The sequence below is a fragment of the Danio rerio genome, chromosome 15 (genome assembly GCF_052040795.2).
Source record: "Danio rerio strain M-AB ecotype USA chromosome 15, GRCz13ab, whole genome shotgun sequence".
NCBI classification, from domain to species: domain Eukaryota; kingdom Metazoa; phylum Chordata; class Actinopteri; order Cypriniformes; family Danionidae; genus Danio; species Danio rerio.
The window spans coordinates 18,406,974-18,427,272 of record NC_141035.1 but is presented as its reverse complement, the minus strand read 5'-3'; the positions used below and the strand labels follow the sequence as shown (position 1 = coordinate 18,427,272).

Sequence of the window (20,299 nt, the reverse complement as noted above, 5' to 3'; positions counted from 1 at the left end):
AGCCAATGGGACTTTTAATGCACAGGGACTTTTAATTTTAAGTAAGTCAGCTTAAGCTTCCGGTGAACTGCCGTGGCATTACAAAACAGTCATGTTTAAGATTTGATTTCTTAAAAATAATCTATGATCTTCTTTACTGCCTAATTGAGATACGATATAAAGTGGGCCTTAGACCAAACAAGAAGCGCTGAATAGGGTATATGCAGAGCTAGTGTTTCTTCCCATACCGATAATCTTCCGTGAACAGTTAATGTGACTTTTTTTTTTCAATTTTACACAGTTCCTTTTACAACATCAATTTTGTAATGTAATTAAAATCGATCAGTTAAACAGAGTTCAGCATTCATTTATTTGTTGAAGCGTAAACCGAGATGAAAAGCCGTTTACATGCATGCTCCCATCAGGATCAGCAGGCAAGTGCAGAAACACTATTGGAAACACTTGAGTAAAACAAATTAACATATTTTAAAGACATGACACGGGAAAATGTAATTTAATGCAGTGCTTCTTGTACAGTCTGAGGCCACTTTACAAAGTATATCCTTTAGGAAGTGAAGATCGTTCATTTTTAAAAAAACAAACCATAAACATACCAATTTTGTAATAGCATACAGTTCACCGGAAGCGTTTGACGCAGGTTACTGACAAATTAAAAGTCCTTCAGCGTGTTTCTGCATACAGTATACCCTATTGCATTACATTGTTCCACACCATTTCTATCAAATATGACAATATATTTTACCACAGTATTTTCAATTGAGTTTCTCCGCTTGCCTGCTGCTCCTGCAGCGCATGTGTTAAACATTTAAATGGCCTTTTATCTCGTTTTATGCTTCAACAACAGAAACCATCAATGAGAGGTACAAGACTGCACTTGTGCACTAGCTGATCTGGTCTGAATAACTTGTATGACCATTACTTTCTTTCAGAGAGAATCCAGCTGGTGTCAAAATACCAGCAGAGGTCACTATTGAAACATGACAAAATAAATGCCTTTGGTTTGCTCAAATGGTCACCTATTCCTGACAACTGACTACTTATTTTCACATACCATTGTCGACAGGTATGGTCTTCTCATGTGGGAAACACATTGATTTGTGTAAAGCAGTGTGAAATGTCATAAATTCATAACACAGCATATTAGAACAGTTCTCAGGCTTTTTATTTGATTTTAATTATAAACAATGAACATGAACAACCAAGGATGATAGCCTATAATACCATTGTAAAGACCATTACTTGGAGCCTTTTCAACAGGGTAAACTCAATTTTACATCTTTCTTGATCTAATCACAACAAAGGATCCCAGTTAAATAGTACCAATGGATTACGCAACACAATTAACTCCCAAACTAGACTTCTAATGGCCAGCATTCCTCCCTCTTCTCCCAGGTCTCTTCTTTTTGGGGTGCTGCTTGTGAACATGGATGTGAGACTCTACAACAACTCTCACATGCAGCATTGGACAAGGTGTTTGAGCTGTATTGGAACAGATTATGCAGGGTGTGTGGTTATTGCAAATGAATTCTGAACAGACATGCACTTAAAATGACATTTCTAAGTAGAGCTGGGTGATTAATCGAAGAAGGCGATTTTCACATGGGGCTTCACATTTGCTAAGTGGTTATTGTCACCTCACAGCAAGAAGGTGACTTGTTCTGAGTCCCGGCTAGACCTGGCAGCATTTCTGCGTGGAGTTTGCATGTTCTCTCTATATTTTTATTCCAGGTTCTCCAGTCTCCCTCATGGTCCAAAGAAGTGTTACAGGTGGACTGAATAAAATTATTTTTCCGTAGTGTGTGAATGGGAGAGTGTGTGCTCTGTGTAGTAAATGCTGGACATAAAATGACCCAGATTATAACATTTTTACTTCAAACTAACTTCATAACTTTAATTAAGTAGTTGAAATAAATTCTTATGTAAGATGGTTCCTTAGTCATTTGATTATTAGTCACACTGAATCAATGAAAGCAGTTCAATCTTCTGTTTATAATGCAACGCTAAGGGAATGCCTTCTGTTTCTTCCTCATGGGTATTTGGAGTTTCACTTGAGAGCGCCCTCTGCCCTTTGGAGGAGATTTAATGCTTATCGCCCAGTTGTGCTTCCCTGACTAGATGCGCATGACAAAGGTTGTATTTATGAATTAATTTCAATTAATCACCCAGCCCTATTTCTAAGAGCTCAAATAATAAAAATAAACAGGAATAAAAAGAGAATCTTACCATTTCGCAGATTCTCTGCATGAATGAGTCCTTGCCTGTTGCGAACACAAACGTTTTAAGTTTGCTAAAAATACATTCTTAGAGAAAGAATGGATAAGAAAGCAAATATTTAGCAATTAGATTGCACAGCAGTATTGTTAGGCTTGTGGCCTTAGTTTGCAATGCGTGACGGTACTGTGGTGATTCTAGACTAATCATCTTTAAGACATCTCTTTCAATGAATATTTAAAACTTACCTTGACAGGTATCTAGCATAACCCATCAAATCTGGGGTGCAGCCGGTGGTATAACCAACTGTATCGTATACAATCTCACGATTATATCCCCAAGGATCATCTTGACACTGAATGGAAATCTGTAATAAAACACAAAACACAGAACCCCTACATTAACAGCAGTGTGTGTAATTGAGTTACTTACATTTAATAAATTCTTTCTCCAAAACATTATCCTTGAGTTGAAGTGTTTTCTTAGACTTAGCAATATTATAATTAATAGTAGTATAACAAAATGTGGGCAATGTAAAACACAGCTCAAACGAGTTAATTTAATTAATCAGATCTTTATAAGAATTTGCTTGCATTTCTATTGAAAAATACGTTGTTTCAGCCAATCATTTGCCAAAACATTGGTAATCATGACCACTGATAAAATTTGTAATATCAACGACCAAATAGATGACATAAAATAACACAACAACCCATTTAAGCATAATTTAAAACAAAGTCAAAATTTAAAGTACAAGGTTTTAAAACACTGATTGATTGATTGATATGTAAAATTTTGTAGTGTAGCCAGACGTTTATCTTAATATTTAAAGCCCTCTACACTGTAAAGAAACAAAACAATTTCTTGCTGCTTTAACTATTTTATTTGAATCAAATGATCTTTTCTCGACATTCATCAAACTGTTAAAAAATATTAAGTAAACTTAGTATAAACCGGATCTTTTTTTGTCATTTTTTACAATAGACCATGCTTTTCCTTTTTGTGTTTTGAAGGACATCATAAAGAAAAATGTACAAAAGTATTATTGCTGTTATTATTATTATTATTATTAAAATAATAATAAAAATACATCTTACAAAATATAAGCATAATTTTATTGAAAATGTGCACAACCCCTGTCTCTCATCTAAAAAATGCTATAATGCTAATGCCGTTCATTAACGGTTTACTCAAAATGCTATTTTTTTGCAGGCTATTATTTAGTAGCATTTTAAAAGCTGGTTGCTAGAAAATGTTTAGCCAAAAATGGCTTCGTAGCATCAAATGAAAGTAAAGGAAGCACAACTGTTCTTACTTACTGATATTTCATTCAATAAGCCTTGTTATCTTGACTATAACCAAGAAAATGTCCTAATCATTATCATGTTTTTAATCATTATACAGAAACTAAAATCTAAGCAGTTACCATAAGTCGAACATGCATGAATGACCAACTGACAAACGAGGTCATGCAAAGACACACGCTCAAATCAAAACGGTAAATGTCATTTCCCTAAATAACGAAAATATTTTCAATTGGCCGGTTTTATTCCTCTTAAAAAAACATATATAGGCTAACAAGTAGATTTAAATTTCACCTTTTCACCTGCGAAATCCATTCTGTGAAGACCTGATTTGAGAGTGACCTCAAGACCTGAAGTTTAGCAGATATGACTTTGATACGTAATAACGTTTTGCTACGTAAAGACGCTTTGATACGTAAAGACGCTTTGATACGTAAGGACTTTTAACTTGTCATTCCCTCACATATAAATAATATAACATAAACACAACAAAGTTGTTGTAAGATATGTAATTTTCGCCCAGAAGTTTCATGCAGATTTCACAAAACAATTGGAAAACAAACAAACAAACAAACAACAACAAAAAAACAGCAAGTACACAGCAAATTAAACAAACTTTTGACGAGACTGGAATTGTGTTCTCTACTAACACTAATCCAGCTTTTAGAATGTACATTGTTTTACAGTATAAGAGAAATCAAATATTCTGTATCTTCAGTTGGTATCTTCTCATACTGTATTTGTCATATTCTCTCACCTTTTCTGACAAGCCGGTGTCTGTAAGTTGGATCTGAACAGTGTTCCGTTCCCATTTACTAGTTATCCTGATGCCAAAGTTTTTTATAAAAAAAAATAAAATAAAATCACTCATTTTCATAGCTTATATCCAAGCAGAGTGAGTATATTCCCTTCATGTTGGTCTTCTCTGCGTCGTTCCTTTATACTGTGTGATTCTGAGATATCCTTTCTAAAATAGAGGAAATGTTTTCCATATCAGCCCATTTCCTGCATCCCTTTCCTGTATGCCTATAGAATAAAATAAGCATAAAATTAAAACAATTTTGCTTGAAATATGCCCTTAGCTTTTTAAATTAGTGATCATTGGCTTTCCAGCAAACATCAGATGGTTTCATCTGAGAATGTAATAGAATAAAAGGCTGATACATTTCCTGTTTAAGTTACCTCCCAGCTAGGAAAATTATTGTGGCTCTAATCAGGCCCTCACCAGACACTCACATCCGGCCCACATACCGCATGGAATGATGGCTCTTGGGCGGTCCGCTCCTGTTTTACAGATCTGGGACACAATTAAGACATTGCAATATCACATATCAGCCAGAATTCAACCAAATGAACCAGAACTGACCCTATTCTGGACCACAGTTTGCTTTTATTCTGGCCCAGATCTGGCCTACACCTTTCACTTGCTGGGTGTGGCAAAGTACAAAAATCCCAGCATGCATTGCAGTATGACTATAGCTTATTGATGCTCCAGTTTTAATTTTTTGCTGTTGATTCAGCTGTTTATTTTGACGTTGTTGATTTTGTCACTCTTAGTCTCCTGTTTGTGACTTTTTTTCCCCCATTTTGTTAATTGTCACCATTGTTGAGGTTTATACGCTGATTATTGATGTCTTTGTGAGCAGAAGTTGAACCATAGAATTTTTTTCAGTTAATAAACCTTTATAATTTTGTGGCATGTGCAAGCATGATATTACCTTACCTTTAATAATGGATTAAACATTTGTTAACATCAGTGAATTATATTATTTCATCACAGGTTGTGCCTCACTTATTTTTATTTATTTTTTATTTAATTTAAATTGTATTATTATTATTTTTACTTGGCTTGTTTGCTGTAATGAGTAAACTTTTCAAGCAAAGTTCTTAAAAGTTACAGCAGCCCAAAATAAAATTTATATTAAGAAGTTCAGGGCTAAGAGCCCAACTAAAGCGAACACTTTTCTCCATAATGGTGACTTAAGTCTATGTGGTCCACATATGTTTTAAGATAACTGGGCCACATTTGCCATATCTTCTCTGGGCTGCTTTATGCTCACAGCCACATTAGCCAGAGTTAACTGTGCCAAACATTTGCCAAAAGTGGCCCACACATGTCTTAAGATAACTGGGCCACATTTGCACTAAAATGTGTGAGCCACTTTAGGTTTAGACCTAGATTACCCTTAAATGACTATGCCACATTTTTGCCAACTGTGGCTCACATTTGTCCTCCATCATTTAGGCCAAATTTACCATTTTCCACATGGGCCACATTAGGCTCACATTCAGATTACATTTAGACATAAATGCCAAATCTTTGCCTTAAATGGCCCATATATGGATTTGATTCCTTGATTCCCCCCCTTTGCCATTGTACAGGTGGGCCGCTTCAGGCTCACATTCATTTTGTCTGGGCCAAAAGAATACCACCAGTGCCGCATAACTGCCTAAAGTGGCCCACATTCATATGCCATCTGGGCTGGAACAAAAGCAAACTTTGCATATGTACCTGACTGATTATCTGACCATCTCAGTGAACAAATTATGATCTCTAATGCAAGTACTGAACCTTGCATATATAGATATACTTATAAAAATATCAATTCTCATTTGCCTACCAATGCAAAAATGTTTCTATAAACTTTCCTGCACATAAAAAAATTTACACCAGGACTAAGTTATTCTGGTTATATAACCAGATATATACTGTATATCTTGTGCAGTAGTTCTTATCTCGGATAATCATGCTTCCACTGTTTACACTCTACTGTTTACACCAGTGTGAAAACCACCTTTGGAACTTTTATTTTAAAGAATTAAAATTAAACTGATGTTTGACTGAGAATTGATTAACTGAAAAGTCTAAACACTCTTGAAAATCAACACAAGTCAGGTGTAGACTCATTTTATTGGATAAAAGGCAAACATTTCAGTCACAATGTTCTCATACAGTGAACAATGTTAATGCCAAGCTTACAATGTTGAAACTAAAAGAAATCTTAATTAACATGATCATTTAGTAGATCACATGATCAAACAGCCTGATCTCACGAGAAAACGTAAGTATTTTACGTTTTGCCAGTTTAGTGGCTAATTCGTACGAATTCGTACGAGTTCAGTCGTACGAAATGGTACGATTTTAAAAAGGAGGCGTGGCACCTGACCCCACCCCTAACCCCAACCATCATTGGGGGATAAGCAAATCGTACTAAATTGTACGAATTAGATCGTACGAATTTATACGAATTAGCCACTAAATGAAAAAGTTACAAATTGAAAAGTTACAAAAAGCAAAATGAACTAATAAAAGAAGATAAAACATGAAGAAAAATTAAGGAAAAAAGTTAATATCAATAAAAAATATGAATGAATCAAATTATAATGTAAAAAAAGAAATCAGCTTGTGCACAAAAAAGTGATTGATAATATATATCAGACTAGGGAACCATGTTTGGAAATAAGTTCATAAAATGATTGAGAATTGAAACGTTGACACTAAATAGTAAATGTGAACAAACCTGTAATGCTTTAAAGCAGATTCAATTTCACATCCACATGTACAGTAAATGCACAGTTCAATAGCTGAAGATGCATGATCCATAAACTCTGACTGTGTTACCTCATCACAACCTGACCTCCATTTAGTTTATTGTGTTTGCATTCATGTGCTGTGCTCCGATTGACAGGGTCCTTACGTAGCGTTTACTCCTCTCTGTTCTCTGAGCACAGGTTATATTTAATTAGTCCAGTTCACTTGACAGAAAGCATTTATTCTAAGCACCCTTCAATATCATCACACAAAGCCAAAACCTGGGTCATGCATGCAACAAATCCCAAACGGCCTGCTTCTAGAGCATTTGCTATAGAAGACAATGAGCTTCATGTGCATGAGACCATCATTCATCATTTTGGCTTTCAGAGCCTCCCCTCAATAATGTCACAACAGTGTCAACTCATAAGAAAACTGAATGCAGTTTGATGGCATAAATAAATATAATGTAAATGCAATAACATTTACTGAAACGTCTGGGTTTAACCAACAAAAATTCATTAGTATGATGTAAGGTCTCCTTTTGCGGACTACAGCATCAATTGGCCTTGGTAATGACAGATACTGTACAAGACCTGCACAGTGGCCAGAGGGATTTTGAGCCCTTCTTCTTGCAGAATAGAGGATAGAATAGTGGTCACTACATGATGCTTGTGAAGGGAAACTTTTAATGACTTGCTCCTCGAAACACCCAAAATTAGCACAATAAGATAAGATCTGGTGACTGTGCAGGCCATGGGAGATGTTCAACTTCACTTTCATGTTCATCAGAACACTCTGGAACCAGTCTTGCTGTGTTTATTGGTGCATTATCATCCTGATACACTGCACTGCCTTTAGGATACAATATTTGAACACATGGTCCTCTAGAATTGTTCGGTAGTCCTTGGCAGTGACGCACCCATCTAGCACAAGTATTGGGCCTAGGGAATGCCAAGCTATTGCAGCCCAAACTATGACTAATCCACCCACTTGCTTCACTCTGGGCATGCAACAGTCTGGGTGGTACGCTTCTTTGGGGCTTCTTCACACCGTAACTCTCCCAGATGTGGGAAAGACAGTGAAGGTGGACTCATCGGAGAACAATACAAGTTTCACATTGTCCACAGCGCAAGATTTTCACTGCTGGCACCATGAAAACTGACGTTTGCAATGGCAGGATTGACCAAATGAAATAAAGAAGTTTGGCTATAGCAGCTATAACAGGCATGTATATTAACCCTATGGAGCTGCGGACGAACAGTTTTGGTGGAAAATTGTCAGTTGTCTGTATTTTCTGTATGATTAATTAACATAAAATCCTTTATTAGCTCTAAAATGAGTGAAACATATCTGCTGCAACTTTTTAAAATATAAAAATAAATATTATTTTCCATATATTTACTCTTTTTGGGTTGTATTATGGGAGTTTAATCTTTGTTCTGACAACTTTAATTTCGAAAAATTTAACAAAGTGATTTTACTGACTTTATTTTGTAGTTTAAAATGATATATATTGTATGACCATGCAAATTACAGCACTAAAACCAATTAAAGGGTTAGTTCACCAAGTCACTACAGTAGGTCATTTGCAAAATGCCTTCACTTTTATTGAAATTTGTTTAATACTGTATGTAGCATCACATAATAGATTGTTGTGTTCACAGAATAAATTGTTACTTTGTTTGTTTGTATTGATATTTTTTGCTACTATTTGATATTATTTGATATTTATTGATATCAATTTTTGTTCCAGCCCTTAATGCTGATTAGTCAGTACTGTGGCTGTTTTTTTAAACAATCGTTAGTGTGAAAACTTACCCATGTGTTATGTATTTCAGCAAAATTAACTCTTTATTATTATATAAAGTATGCTGGGTCAATTAAATATAATTTAAAGGCCATGCTCTTTCCCGTTAAAAAAACAATTTGTGAGATTCATTGATGTGTGAAGCCCACTATTTCCAGAATGTGGAGGGAATATATATATTTACTGAGAAAAAAAAAAAAAAACAGTTGCATAAAAACAGTTCAGTTTAAATTTTAATCAAGCTTATCAAAACTAATTCATAATAAAGACTTAGCATCAAAAATATCATAAAAAACAATTAAAAAATTGTAATATTAAACATACTTTATCTAGCGTTTGACTATACAGTACATTGCAATTGTACTACTATTCAAGATTAAAATAGCAAAAATGCTAAAAGCAAGAAAGTGTTGCAAAAGTGATAAATGCACTTTTCATCACAGTTAGAGATTGGCTTCATCTTTTTGGGATTTGATTTGATTTGTTCCCCTCTTTCGAAGTTTTTTCTTCTTTCCTTTTGGATGCACCGGCTTCTTCATTTTATTGCGTTCATCTCCATTCATCAGTTCTCGGCCGTTGCTTCCTATCTCATTCTCAACCTGTGCCCTACAACCCGTAGAGGGCCCTATATCACAACACATTCCACAGTTAGTGCTGAAACAAACAATACCGTTCTCTAATATATACAGTATTTGATAGTTTCTCACCATCTGTGAATGTTAGGCTTTCAGCATCCATAACATCTGTGTTAGTGGAGAATCCAGCAGATGCTCTGATATGTCTGTTCACAGCAAATGAAATCTGAACTTGACTAGCAGCTGAGGAAACATTAATCAAATGGATACTAGCAACATACAGTATAATGCACACAAAAATACAATGAGCCATAGTATTTAGGTTACAAAGCACTGCATGCGGATGTTTTTACACATGCAATTTATTGGTCATCTAGCCCTAGTAGCAAAGAATTCTGGCCATGATTTGGCAAAAAGCTGGCACAGCAGGCATTCATCCGGCACTGGCATACAGCATGTGGGCCAAACATGGCCCGGGTTTGGCAGAGGTTGCACCGTTTTTAAGGCGGCACACAAGATTTGGGCCAGATGAAAAATGTAGTATTTGGCCCAGATTTAAAAATTTGATAAGTGGGCCATGTGAGTTTGGCCAGTCTTGACCCACATTTAAAATACACTAAAATCATTTTTGAGTAAAGAAAAAAAATTCTACCAATCAGGTCACTTTGAGAAAAAGCGTGCCCATAGTGTGCCTAAAGCGCATCACTCCATGGGTTTATCAATTTCATTGCAATCGTGACACACCAACCTATCTGGCCTAGTTCAGGCCCAGTTATGAGTTATTAACTTGGCTGAGACTTGGCCCAGATATGGTCTGTGTTTGGCCCTTGTCTGGAAGCCAGATTTGGTCCAGTCATGTACCGTAATTCACTGCGGCATGTGGGCCAAGCAAAACCTGATTGTGTGGGCCAGAGCTGGGCCAGAGAAATTTTGCTGTGTGGGCTGTGCCACTGCCAAATTTTTTGAAAAGACATGCTGCTTAAAAGCCAGTGTAAATTATATCTGTTAGGACCAAATTTATTCTTTAATATCGCAGCATATAGTTGTAAATCATTTTATCCATTAAACAATCTGTGTGAAAACAATTAACGTCATAACTGCTTCTGTGCCTGTTTTGTGGTGTTAAAATGATACAGAATCTGTTATTTTATAGTTGCATCAGCCTTAATTTGAATATTTTGTACCATTTTAAGTTAATTTCAAACCAGTTAGAGTTTTTCTTTTCGTTTTTTGGTTGTTCTGTTGAAGACAAAAGAAAATATTTTAAAGAATGTTGAAAACCTGTAACCATTGACATCAGTAGTATGTGTTTATCCTAGCATATGTACATTCTGCTTATTGCTAGCACAAATCAGCATGTTTTTAGCATTTTACCTTGTGGCTAGCATGAATTAGCATGCTGCTGTTTTTATAAATGTATTGATGTATTAGCGTGTGGTTAGCATGTTTCAGAACTTGGCTAGCATGTTAAATCAATATGTACTTACCAATTTGATTTTGTGTTTCTCTAAAAAAAGAGAAAAAAAAGAAATTCTTTAGAAAATATTAAATCAAATACTTTATAAACTCACCGGCCACTTTATTAGGTACACCTGTCCAACTGCTTGTTAACGCAAATTTCTAATCAGTCAATTACATGGCAGCTACTCAATGCAATTAGCCATGTAGACATGGTCAAGACGATCTGCTGCAGAATGGGGAAGAAATGTGATTTATATTACATGGCATGGTTGTTGGTGCCAGACAGGCTGATCTGAGTGTTTCAGAAAATGCTGATCTACTGGGATTATCACAACCATCCATAGGGTTTACAGAAAATGGTCTGAAAAAGTGAAAATCTCCAGTGAGAGACAGTTCTGTGGGTGCAAATGCCTTGTTGATGCTAGAGGTCAGAGGAGAATGGCCAGCTGATAAAAAGGCAACTGTAACTCAAATAACTCGTTACAACCAAGGTATGCAGAAGAGCATCATGAACGCACAACACATCCAACCTTGAGGCAGATGGGCTACAGCAGCAGAATATCATATTGGGTAACACTCCTGTCAGTTAAGAAAAGGAAACTGAGGCTACAATTCGCACAGGCTCAGTAAAATTAGACAATAAAATATTGAAAAAAAAAAAACGTTGTCTGGTCTGATGAGTCTCGATTTCTGCTGCTACATTCAGATGGTAGGGTCAGATTTAGGCGTTAACAAAATGCAAGCATGGATCCATCCTGATTTTTGTCAACGCTTCAGGCTGCTGCTGGTGGTGTAATGGTGTGGGGGAGATTTTCTTGGCACACTTTGGGTACATCAGTAGCAATTGCACCGTGTCAACGCCACAGCCTACCTAAGTATTGTTGCTGACCATGTCCATCCCTTTATGACCACAGTACCCATCTTCTGATGGCTACTTCCAGCAGGATAACGTGCCATGTCATAAAGCACAAATCATCTCAGACTGGTTTCTTGAACATGACAATGAGTTCACTGTACTCAAATGGCCTCCACAGTCACCAGATCGTATAGAGTCCAATAGAGCAGGGGTGTCAAACTCAATTCCTGGAGGGCCGAAGCCCGGCACAGTTTAGTTCCAACCCTGCTCCAACACACTTACCTGTAGGTTTCAAACAAGCCTGAAGGACTCAATTAGTTTGATCAGGTGTGTTTAATTAGGGTTGGAACTAAACTGTGCAGAGCTGCGACCCCTTTGGAACTTAGTTTGACACCTGTGCAATAGAGCATCTTCGGGATGTGGTGGAACAGGAGATTTGCTTCATGGATGTGCAGCCGACAAATTTGCAGCAGCTGCGTGATGTTATCATGTCAATATGGACTTAAATTTAATATTTCAAGTACTGTGTTGAATCTATGCCATGAAGGATTAAGGCAGTTAAGAAGGCAAAAGGGAGTCCCACCTGACACTAGTTGGGTGTACTTAATAAAGTAACGGTGAGTGTATTATGCTGCTTTTCACTCTGCGAAATAGTTAACCCTGGGTTATTTTAAACCTTGTATAAACAGAAACCCTATCTCCCTTTACGCTTCAAACTGCTCTTAATTTCTCGATGGTTAATAGTTAACATAATGCTATTATATTGACAATTTACACTATACATGTTTCATAATTACACATTATAGGGTTTAGAATGATGATAACCAGGGTTTAACACAGTTTATCTATCAGGTAAATATCAAAACGTTTTACCCATGATGATGTGATGCAGTCACAAATGGAGTGCACCTCCGTAATGGAAAAGATCCTTGATCATAAACCACTTCAGCATGTAAACCGATTTGGTCATCCTGACACTCGACTGAAATCTGCACATGGAATGTTGAACACGTTATTTATAGCTTTCAAGTGTTTAAACAAAGATTTTGTTATCTATTTTAACAAACCACAACAATCTTACTAACTTTCTCAATGTCTTCACACTGAACTGGAACCTAAAAAACAGAGATGAATGTAAAAGATGTTCAAAATGTGAACCAATGACTAAAATTCCTAAAAAAAAGTTCCTAAAATAGCTTTAGCACTACAAAGTTTATGCGAACCTCTCGAAACCCCAGATTTCTAGATGTGACTGCGGTGTCTTCGGTTCGCCGTCTCGCCTACAGAAGATTTGACTAATCAAATTACTCATCAACAAACTTGTTTTTCAGGCTACACACTACAAACGCAGTTCTCATTTTGTATTAGTTACTTAATATTCTGATAATAACTAATTTTTTCCAACCAAACAAACCACTGGCTTCCGACATGTTAGCAGCATATGCTAATGCTAACAAATTTGTTATTAAAACCTACACTTCTGCAATAAAGAAAGCTAATTTTTGTGATATATAGGTTTCAGCTTTAACATTTCATATGTTAATGTATTAAGTGTGTAGAGTAAAGTTATCATTTTTAATTACCCTTCGGGATCCACGTGCCATGGTTGCTGTATGTCACCAAGTGATGTTGTTTTGAGTGTGCACTCTTTAAATGACTCATTTTTTGGCACTTGTTTATTGAGATGTATGGTGTCATTTCCTTTACAGTGTTATGAAGCGGCACACGTTGAATTATTTGCTTATCTGTAAACACTTGCATACTTTGAGATTTAGATGGGTGAGATTACTTTAACGCTGATTGAGCACAGCAAAATGAAGTTTGTTTCTATTTTCACAAGAACCGCATCATGTAAGTGGTTTCGTAGGTGCTCTTTAGGTGGGATTTTAGTATGGTTAGGGTCAGGTTTAGTGGTATAGGTTTAAAGGTGGGTTAATGTGTAAGGGATGGCCAACAGTGTAACTATGAATGTAATTATATTATCTCATTACAGATGTAATTACATGCAGATATTTATTCAAGCACAAGTCAAATGAAAACATATGAGTTTACTCAATAAGTACACTGTAACTAAGTTTTAATTTCAAAGTAAGTACATTTCAGTTATGGCCACTTAACAAGTGAGACCAAATTTTCAAAATGTGTGAGATATGGGACTTAAATGTATTTTGTAAAAGTTTAATGTAACTTAATTTATAAATATTTTTGTCATCCATAAACTCCATATCTGATAATATTTTTTCTTCTGGAGAAAGTCTTGTTTGTTTTATTTCTGCTGAATAATAATTAATAATAATAAAAAAAACATTTTAAGTTCAAAATTATCAGCCCCTTTAAGCTATATATTTTTTGATAGTAAAAATAATAAACCATCATTATACAATAAACTTGCCTAATTACCCTAACCTGCCTACACTGTAAAAAAAATCTGTAATTTAAAAAAGCGTAAAATAACGACTGTTAAATTGCAGAAATTTACCGTAAAATAACAGACATTAAATTACAGAATATTATTTGCATTTAAATTTCTGGTAAACTTCTGTAATTCAACCTCTGTTATTTTACAGTAAATTTCTGTAATTTAATGGACGTTTTTTTTTTTTTTTTTTTTCCCAGCTGCCGGAAATAAACCGTAAAATTCCGGAATTTATTTACAGGTAATTCAGGGGGCTAATAATTCGGACTTCAACGGTATATACATATGCTTAAACAAAAAAAGAACAAATTAGAGAAACAATATACTTAATAATATTTATATAAATTTTTTTGAATGTTGAATTTTATGTTATTTGTTTATATTGATTTCATTTGTCTGAAAATTATGTGCTTTTCAACCTTTTTAATCTTTTTATTTGACAAAATCCTGATCAAGTTACAATTTCACACATTTAAAATATATTCATATATTCACTTCAAATGTAATATCGAATGACACATTGCAGTTAAAAGTACTTAACAAATAAGACGTGTGCTTTTGAAGAGCATGGAAAAAAATATTGCATTGTTATTAAAACAACATGGCTAAAACTATTGTTTAAACTATTCTTTTATTATTTAAATATAATAAAATAAGTGCAGATTATAATTTTACATTACTTTAAGTATATTTTGAAAGAATATTTACGCGTGTTAAGAAGCTGTATTAAAAAAAGTAAAAGTGCGGTGTATTAAATTATATTAATTACAACTTATTCAAACATTAATTGTAATATTATATTACATGCAGTGCATTGTTTTAATATTTAAAAACATCATATTTAACACTGAAGAACACATTTAAAAGAGTTAAGCCAGTGTCTACCAAAATATATATGTGTGAAACACAGATGCTTCATATTTTTGATTTAAAATACAGTTGAAGTCATAATTATTAGCCCCTCTGAATTATTAGCCCTCCAGTTTATTTTTTCCCTAATTTCTGTTTAACGGAGAGAGGATTTTTTCAATACATTTCTAAACAATAATTTTAATAACTCATTTCTAATAACTGATTTATTTTATCTTTGACATGATGACAGTAAAGAATATTTTACTAGATATTTTACAAGACACTTCTATACAGCTTAAAGGCCTAACTAGGTTAATTAGGTTAACTAGGCAGGTTAGGGTAATTGGGCAAGTTATTGCATAACGATGGTTTGTTCTGTAGACTATCGAAAAATATAGCTTAAAGGGGCTAATAATATTGACCTTAAAATGTTTATAAAAACTTTAAAAACTGCTTTTATTCTAGCCAAAATAAAACAAATAAGACTTTCTCCAGAAGAAAAAATATTATCAGACAAACAGTGAAAATTTCCTTGCTCTGTTAAACATACTTTGGGAAACATTTTTAAAAAGAAAAAAACATTCTAAGGGGGGCTAATAATTCTGACTTCAACTGTATGTAATACATAAAATCAATCTCTTACCACCAGGAGGCAATCTTGCACTACACAATGTGACAAAGTAGGTGCACAGCAAACATGCATCTTAGTTTACAGTACCACACAAGGATGTGTTGAAAATATGGCAATCACAAACAAATGCATATTTGGAGACGAATGTGCCTAAAAGGCAGAAAAAGTTATAATAAATATGAAATGCACAAAAGAAGTGGCTGTTCTACAGAGTCTAAATATCCTCCGAGCACTAGAGGGTGATAGAGAGATTAGTTCAGCCCAGTGGGAATCTGGGAGATCCTTAGGGACAGGGTTAATCATTCTTGTGCCAGCTGCTACCTTGGATGATTTTCCAGCACTATTGATTTCAAAGTAAAGAAAGATTCCCTTCAGACAAAGCTTAATATATTTTATGAAAACTGCTGCACTGTGTGCTGTTTAGTTTTTTAGTGCTGTCTTGTTGGCATTTGCTAGTTAGGCTGTGACGTGTGAAAATGGCCACCGATGACATCATTCTTGAATTATACCCAATGCTGGTGTTAAGGCAGAATACTCAATAATAAATGAATGAATGAATGTCATTTTGGAGCTATTTGTATTTGAGTATGTTGAAGACTAAAGGAAATAAATCCATTTATCCATTTATCTATAATTTTTTAAAGTTATCTCAAAACATGTACATTAACAATTTATTGATTATCTGATTGTTGGAGTGATGGATAGCCAGATGATTTGGTTGGTTGATTTTCACATGGTTTAATGTAAGGATGGATGGGTGCATTGATTGATTGATCGATTGATTGATTGATTTATTGATTGATTGATTGATTGATGGACTGATTTGGTTGATTGATTTATTGAGGGAGCAATTGTAGGGGTGATTAATGCGTGTATGTCTGGATGGATGAATGCATGGATGATGATTGATTGATTGATTGATTGATTAATTGATTGATGGAAGGACTGATTGATTGATTGATGGATGGATGGATGGATGGATGGATGGATTGATGGATTGATTGATGTAAGGATTGGTTGATGGAGGGACTGCCATATTGATTGATGGATAGAAGGACTCATTGATTGATGGATGGATGGATTCATTGTTTATTGGACTGATGGATAGATGAGTTGATTGATAGATAGGACTCATTTACTGATTGATTGATTGATTGATTGATTGATTCATTGATTGAAGGAGTGAATAACGCATATATGGATGGGTGGATGGTTGTATAAGTGGCTGGATGGATTATTGATTGATTGATTGATTGATTGATTAATCGATTGGTAGATAGATAGATAGATAGATAGATAGATAGATAGATAGATAGATAGATAGATAGATAGATAGATAGATAGATAGATAGATAGATAGATAGATAGATAGATTGATTGATTGATTGATTGATTGATTGATTGATTGATGGTAGGACTGATTGATGGATTGATTGATCGATAAAGGCTTGATGGATGGATGGATGGCTTGATGGATGGATGGATTGATTGTTTAATGGACTAATAGATGGATAGATAGATTGATTGATGGAAGGATGGATCGATTGATTTGGTTGAATTATTCATTGATTGTAAGAGTGATTAATGTATGTTTATTTATTTGATTTTTGGAGTGATGGAGAACCTGATGAGTTGATTGGTTCATTGATTAAATAATTGTAAGATGCATTGATGGATTAATGGACCGGTTGATTGATTGGATGATAGAAGGCCTGATGGATGGACGGATTGATTGTTTAATGGACTGATGGATGGATTGATTGATTTGTTGATAGAAAGATGAATGAATTGATTTTGTTGATTGATTCATTGATTGAAAGAGTTATTAATGTATGTATGTATGTCTATATGTATGTATGCATGGATGGATAGATAGATGGATGATTTATGGAAAGACTGATGGATGGATAGATAGATAGATTGATTGATTGATTGATTGATTGATTGATTGATTGATTGATTGATGGACTTGGCTGATTGATTTATTGATTCATTGATTGAAGGAGTGATTAATTTATGTATGTATGTATGTATGTATGTATGTATGTATGTATGTATGTATGTATGTATGTATGGATTGATTGATTGACTGATTGAAGGACTGTGGTTGATTCTTGTGTTTAAACTTCTTCAAAAACCAATGAGACTTTTGCGCATCACACAGACTGACCTTTGTTTATTTTGGCTTATCAATATTTAAATGTGAATAATATCAAAATTTAATCTGTTTATTATATCAAGTGGCCATCTCTCTAAGATTGAAATGCATTTATTTAGTCTTTTATTACTTTGAACAGCTTCAGAGTTTTGGTGGGACAGAACTTTCTCAGATTATTAAAATATCATTTGTATTACAATCTTATGGGATTGAAATTTGATGACAGGATATATATATATATATATATATATATATATATATATATATATATATATATATATATATATATATATATATATATTTATATATATTTATATATATATATATATATTATTTTTTTTTTTTTATTAACTTCTTTAAAAATATGTTAATTTTGAATTATTGCATACATGTTTTCTGGATATAAATTCCACATTGGACTCAGATGGGCTAAAAATAAGCTTTAGTGAAATTTGCTGATGTGTAAGTTTGATTTTAAACTGGATTGTCCTCTACACTTACACTCTCGTGTGCTAGAATTACCCAAATATAGACGCTGAATAATAGATGCACAAATTATGCACGGGGGAGCTGCAAACAAAGGCAATGTTGCAGAGCACATGCAGAGAGACACGTGGAGACCCATACAGTGCCTTTGGGGCCTGGACCAGCCAGCTTGTGACCCTCCCTCTGCCTGTTAAGGGTCTGATAGACAGGGGCCAGAGGGGTTCAGGACCCTTTTGTACTGATCTAACACTTGGGCTTGTTCCGTACAAGAAGTGTGCCACATTATCATCAAAATCCATCCCCCAAAACTATAACAATACAAACACCCCTCCTCGAGCGTTTCTTTTTTCACTCTCGTTCAACCCAACACCCCCAGGTGCCGAGAGCTGAATATGGGGCCCCAGAGATGAAAAGAGAGCATCTGCTATATGTCACTGTGGTGCTCTTTTTAAAACAGAGACTGTGGTTGAAATGAAAAAGTAGATTGGTTCTTGCATGTGGAAGACAATTTGTAAAAAAAAAAATAATTAATTTTATTTTTGTAAAATAAACAAATAAATAAATAAAAGTAACAAATATTAATTTTCTACTCATTTCCATTCCTAATAGATACAATAAGTCCATCAAAACTAATAATGTTCAAGTGGCCTCTTAATTGTTTTTATAGTTTTAAAAAGTTTGTAGTAAAAAAGATTTATTTTAAAAATACCCTAAAAATCTTTAAAAATATCTACAATGTAAAACTCAAACCTCAACTTTATCAAATGAAATGAGTGTAGTTAATTCTAAATTTACTAAAAATGAATTCTACTCTTTTGAAAAGAGTTTTGAACTCACTGTTGAAGGTAATGAGTTAATTAAACAGCTCACTACAACTAAAATAGAGTAAGTTCACAGTACATATATAGATTAGTTTATTTTATTTTTTAACTTAAATGGTAAAAAATACTTTATTTTGTTATTTTTAAAACTAAATGTTTTTTTTTTATTTAATCATTACTTTTATTATTTATGTTAACAATTATTGTTATGTTTTATATAAACAAATTTATTTAATATAAAAAAACAGTTACTTTTGTAACTGTTTTTGCAATTATTTACGTGCATACATGATCTTTTTAAGAAATTAATATAAGTACAACCTTTATAATTATTAAATAATACAACTATAAGTATTCATTCATTCATTTTCTGCTGCTTTTCCGGAGCCGGGTCGCGAGGGCAGTAGTCTTAGGAGAGAACCCTTGACTTCCCTCTCCCCAGACACTTCCTCCAGCTCCTCCGGGGGGATCCCGAGGCGTTCCCAGGCTAGCCGGGAGATATAGTCCCTCCAGCGTGTCCTGGGTCTTCCTCAAGGTCATGAGGTGGGACATGCCTGAAACACCTTCCTAGGTAGGCGTCCAGGAGGCATCCGAAACAGATGCCCGAGCCACCTCAGCTGACTTCTCTCGGGTCTCCTCCTGGGTCTCAGAGCTCCTCACCATATTCTTTAAGAGCCCATATTATACATGAAATAGGGTCATATCTTGGTTGTAAGGGTCTCCAACAACAGTCTAATATGCATGCAAGGTCAAAAAACACTTTCATGGTCTTATAATCTGCATTTATTTTTACCTAATTATCCCAGCGACTCCTGTATGAATCGTCCAGTGATTCATTTGTTCCCAAACCCCTCCTTAGCGCGGAGCTAATCTGCGCTGATTGGACCGATGACAGTCCGTCGCGATTGGTCGACTGCCTTCAGTCAGAGAGGGAAAGGGCCAATAGCTAATCAGCAATATAAAAAGTAATCACAGTTCATACACGCTCGATAGTGCAGGCGTGGATTTTAGCTGCCACACTATGGCGAGTGGATAGTGCCACGGATAACCGAACGAAGGAGACAGTCGTGTACTCGCCATACCACACACACACAAAAACACACACACACCTCCGGATGACAACGCTCCCGCTTCAGCCCGCACCCGCCAGGTTTTAGCCTGAGAACCCGCTCCGTTTTCTGCCCGC

At 34.9% G+C, this 20,299-nt stretch overlaps 1 protein-coding gene and 2 long non-coding RNA genes across 4 annotated transcripts in view; all 3 read right to left on the bottom strand.

The window, feature by feature from the left end:
• The window catches only part of LOC137487733 (uncharacterized), a 753,637-nt gene that overhangs the window by 276,830 nt on the left and 456,508 nt on the right, over positions 1 to 20,299 (bottom strand). The gene's annotated exons all lie outside the window — the stretch shown is intronic.
• Positions 1,141 to 4,645, bottom strand: si:ch211-33e4.2. The gene is given in 4 exon segments (NR_170081.1): positions 1,141 to 1,479; positions 2,224 to 2,258; positions 2,460 to 2,578; positions 4,273 to 4,645. It is a non-coding gene; the product is annotated as a si:ch211-33e4.2 (long non-coding RNA).
• LOC147833627 (uncharacterized) lies at positions 1,141 to 13,871 on the bottom strand. 2 transcript variants are annotated; one of them, XM_087283878.1, is made up of 11 exons: positions 13,333 to 13,871; positions 12,973 to 13,029; positions 12,835 to 12,864; positions 12,623 to 12,738; positions 10,920 to 10,939; positions 9,565 to 9,675; positions 7,037 to 9,482; positions 4,698 to 4,812; positions 4,273 to 4,541; positions 2,431 to 2,578; positions 1,141 to 1,479 (listed from the first exon to the last, which is right to left on the bottom strand). In XM_087283878.1, the coding sequence occupies exons 1-7, from the start codon at positions 13,351 to 13,353 to the stop codon at positions 9,301 to 9,303; spliced, it is 537 nt and encodes a 178-aa protein (XP_087140004.1). In that variant the 5' UTR covers positions 13,354 to 13,871; the 3' UTR covers positions 1,141 to 1,479; positions 2,431 to 2,578; positions 4,273 to 4,541; positions 4,698 to 4,812; positions 7,037 to 9,300. The 2 variants fall into 2 exon arrangements, with proteins under 2 accessions (XP_087140004.1, XP_087140005.1); XM_087283879.1 differs by lacking the exons at positions 1,141 to 1,479; positions 2,431 to 2,578; positions 4,273 to 4,541; positions 4,698 to 4,812; positions 12,973 to 13,029 and having other exon boundaries at positions 9,073 to 9,482; positions 13,333 to 13,419.

What these genes read in the sequence shown, in the direction of transcription:
- LOC147833627 (XM_087283878.1), bottom strand. Translation starts at nt 13,353, where the DNA reads ATGGCACGTGGATCCCGAAGG. An exon ending in AGAAACACAAAATCAAATTG is followed by an intron (nt 9,676 to 10,919) that starts GTAAGTACATAT and finishes ATGTTTCCTCAG; the next exon opens with CTGCTAGTCAAGTTCAGATT. An exon ending in AAGCCTAACATTCACAGATG is followed by an intron (nt 9,483 to 9,564) that starts GTGAGAAACTAT and finishes GTTGTGATATAG; the next exon opens with GGCCCTCTACGGGTTGTAGG.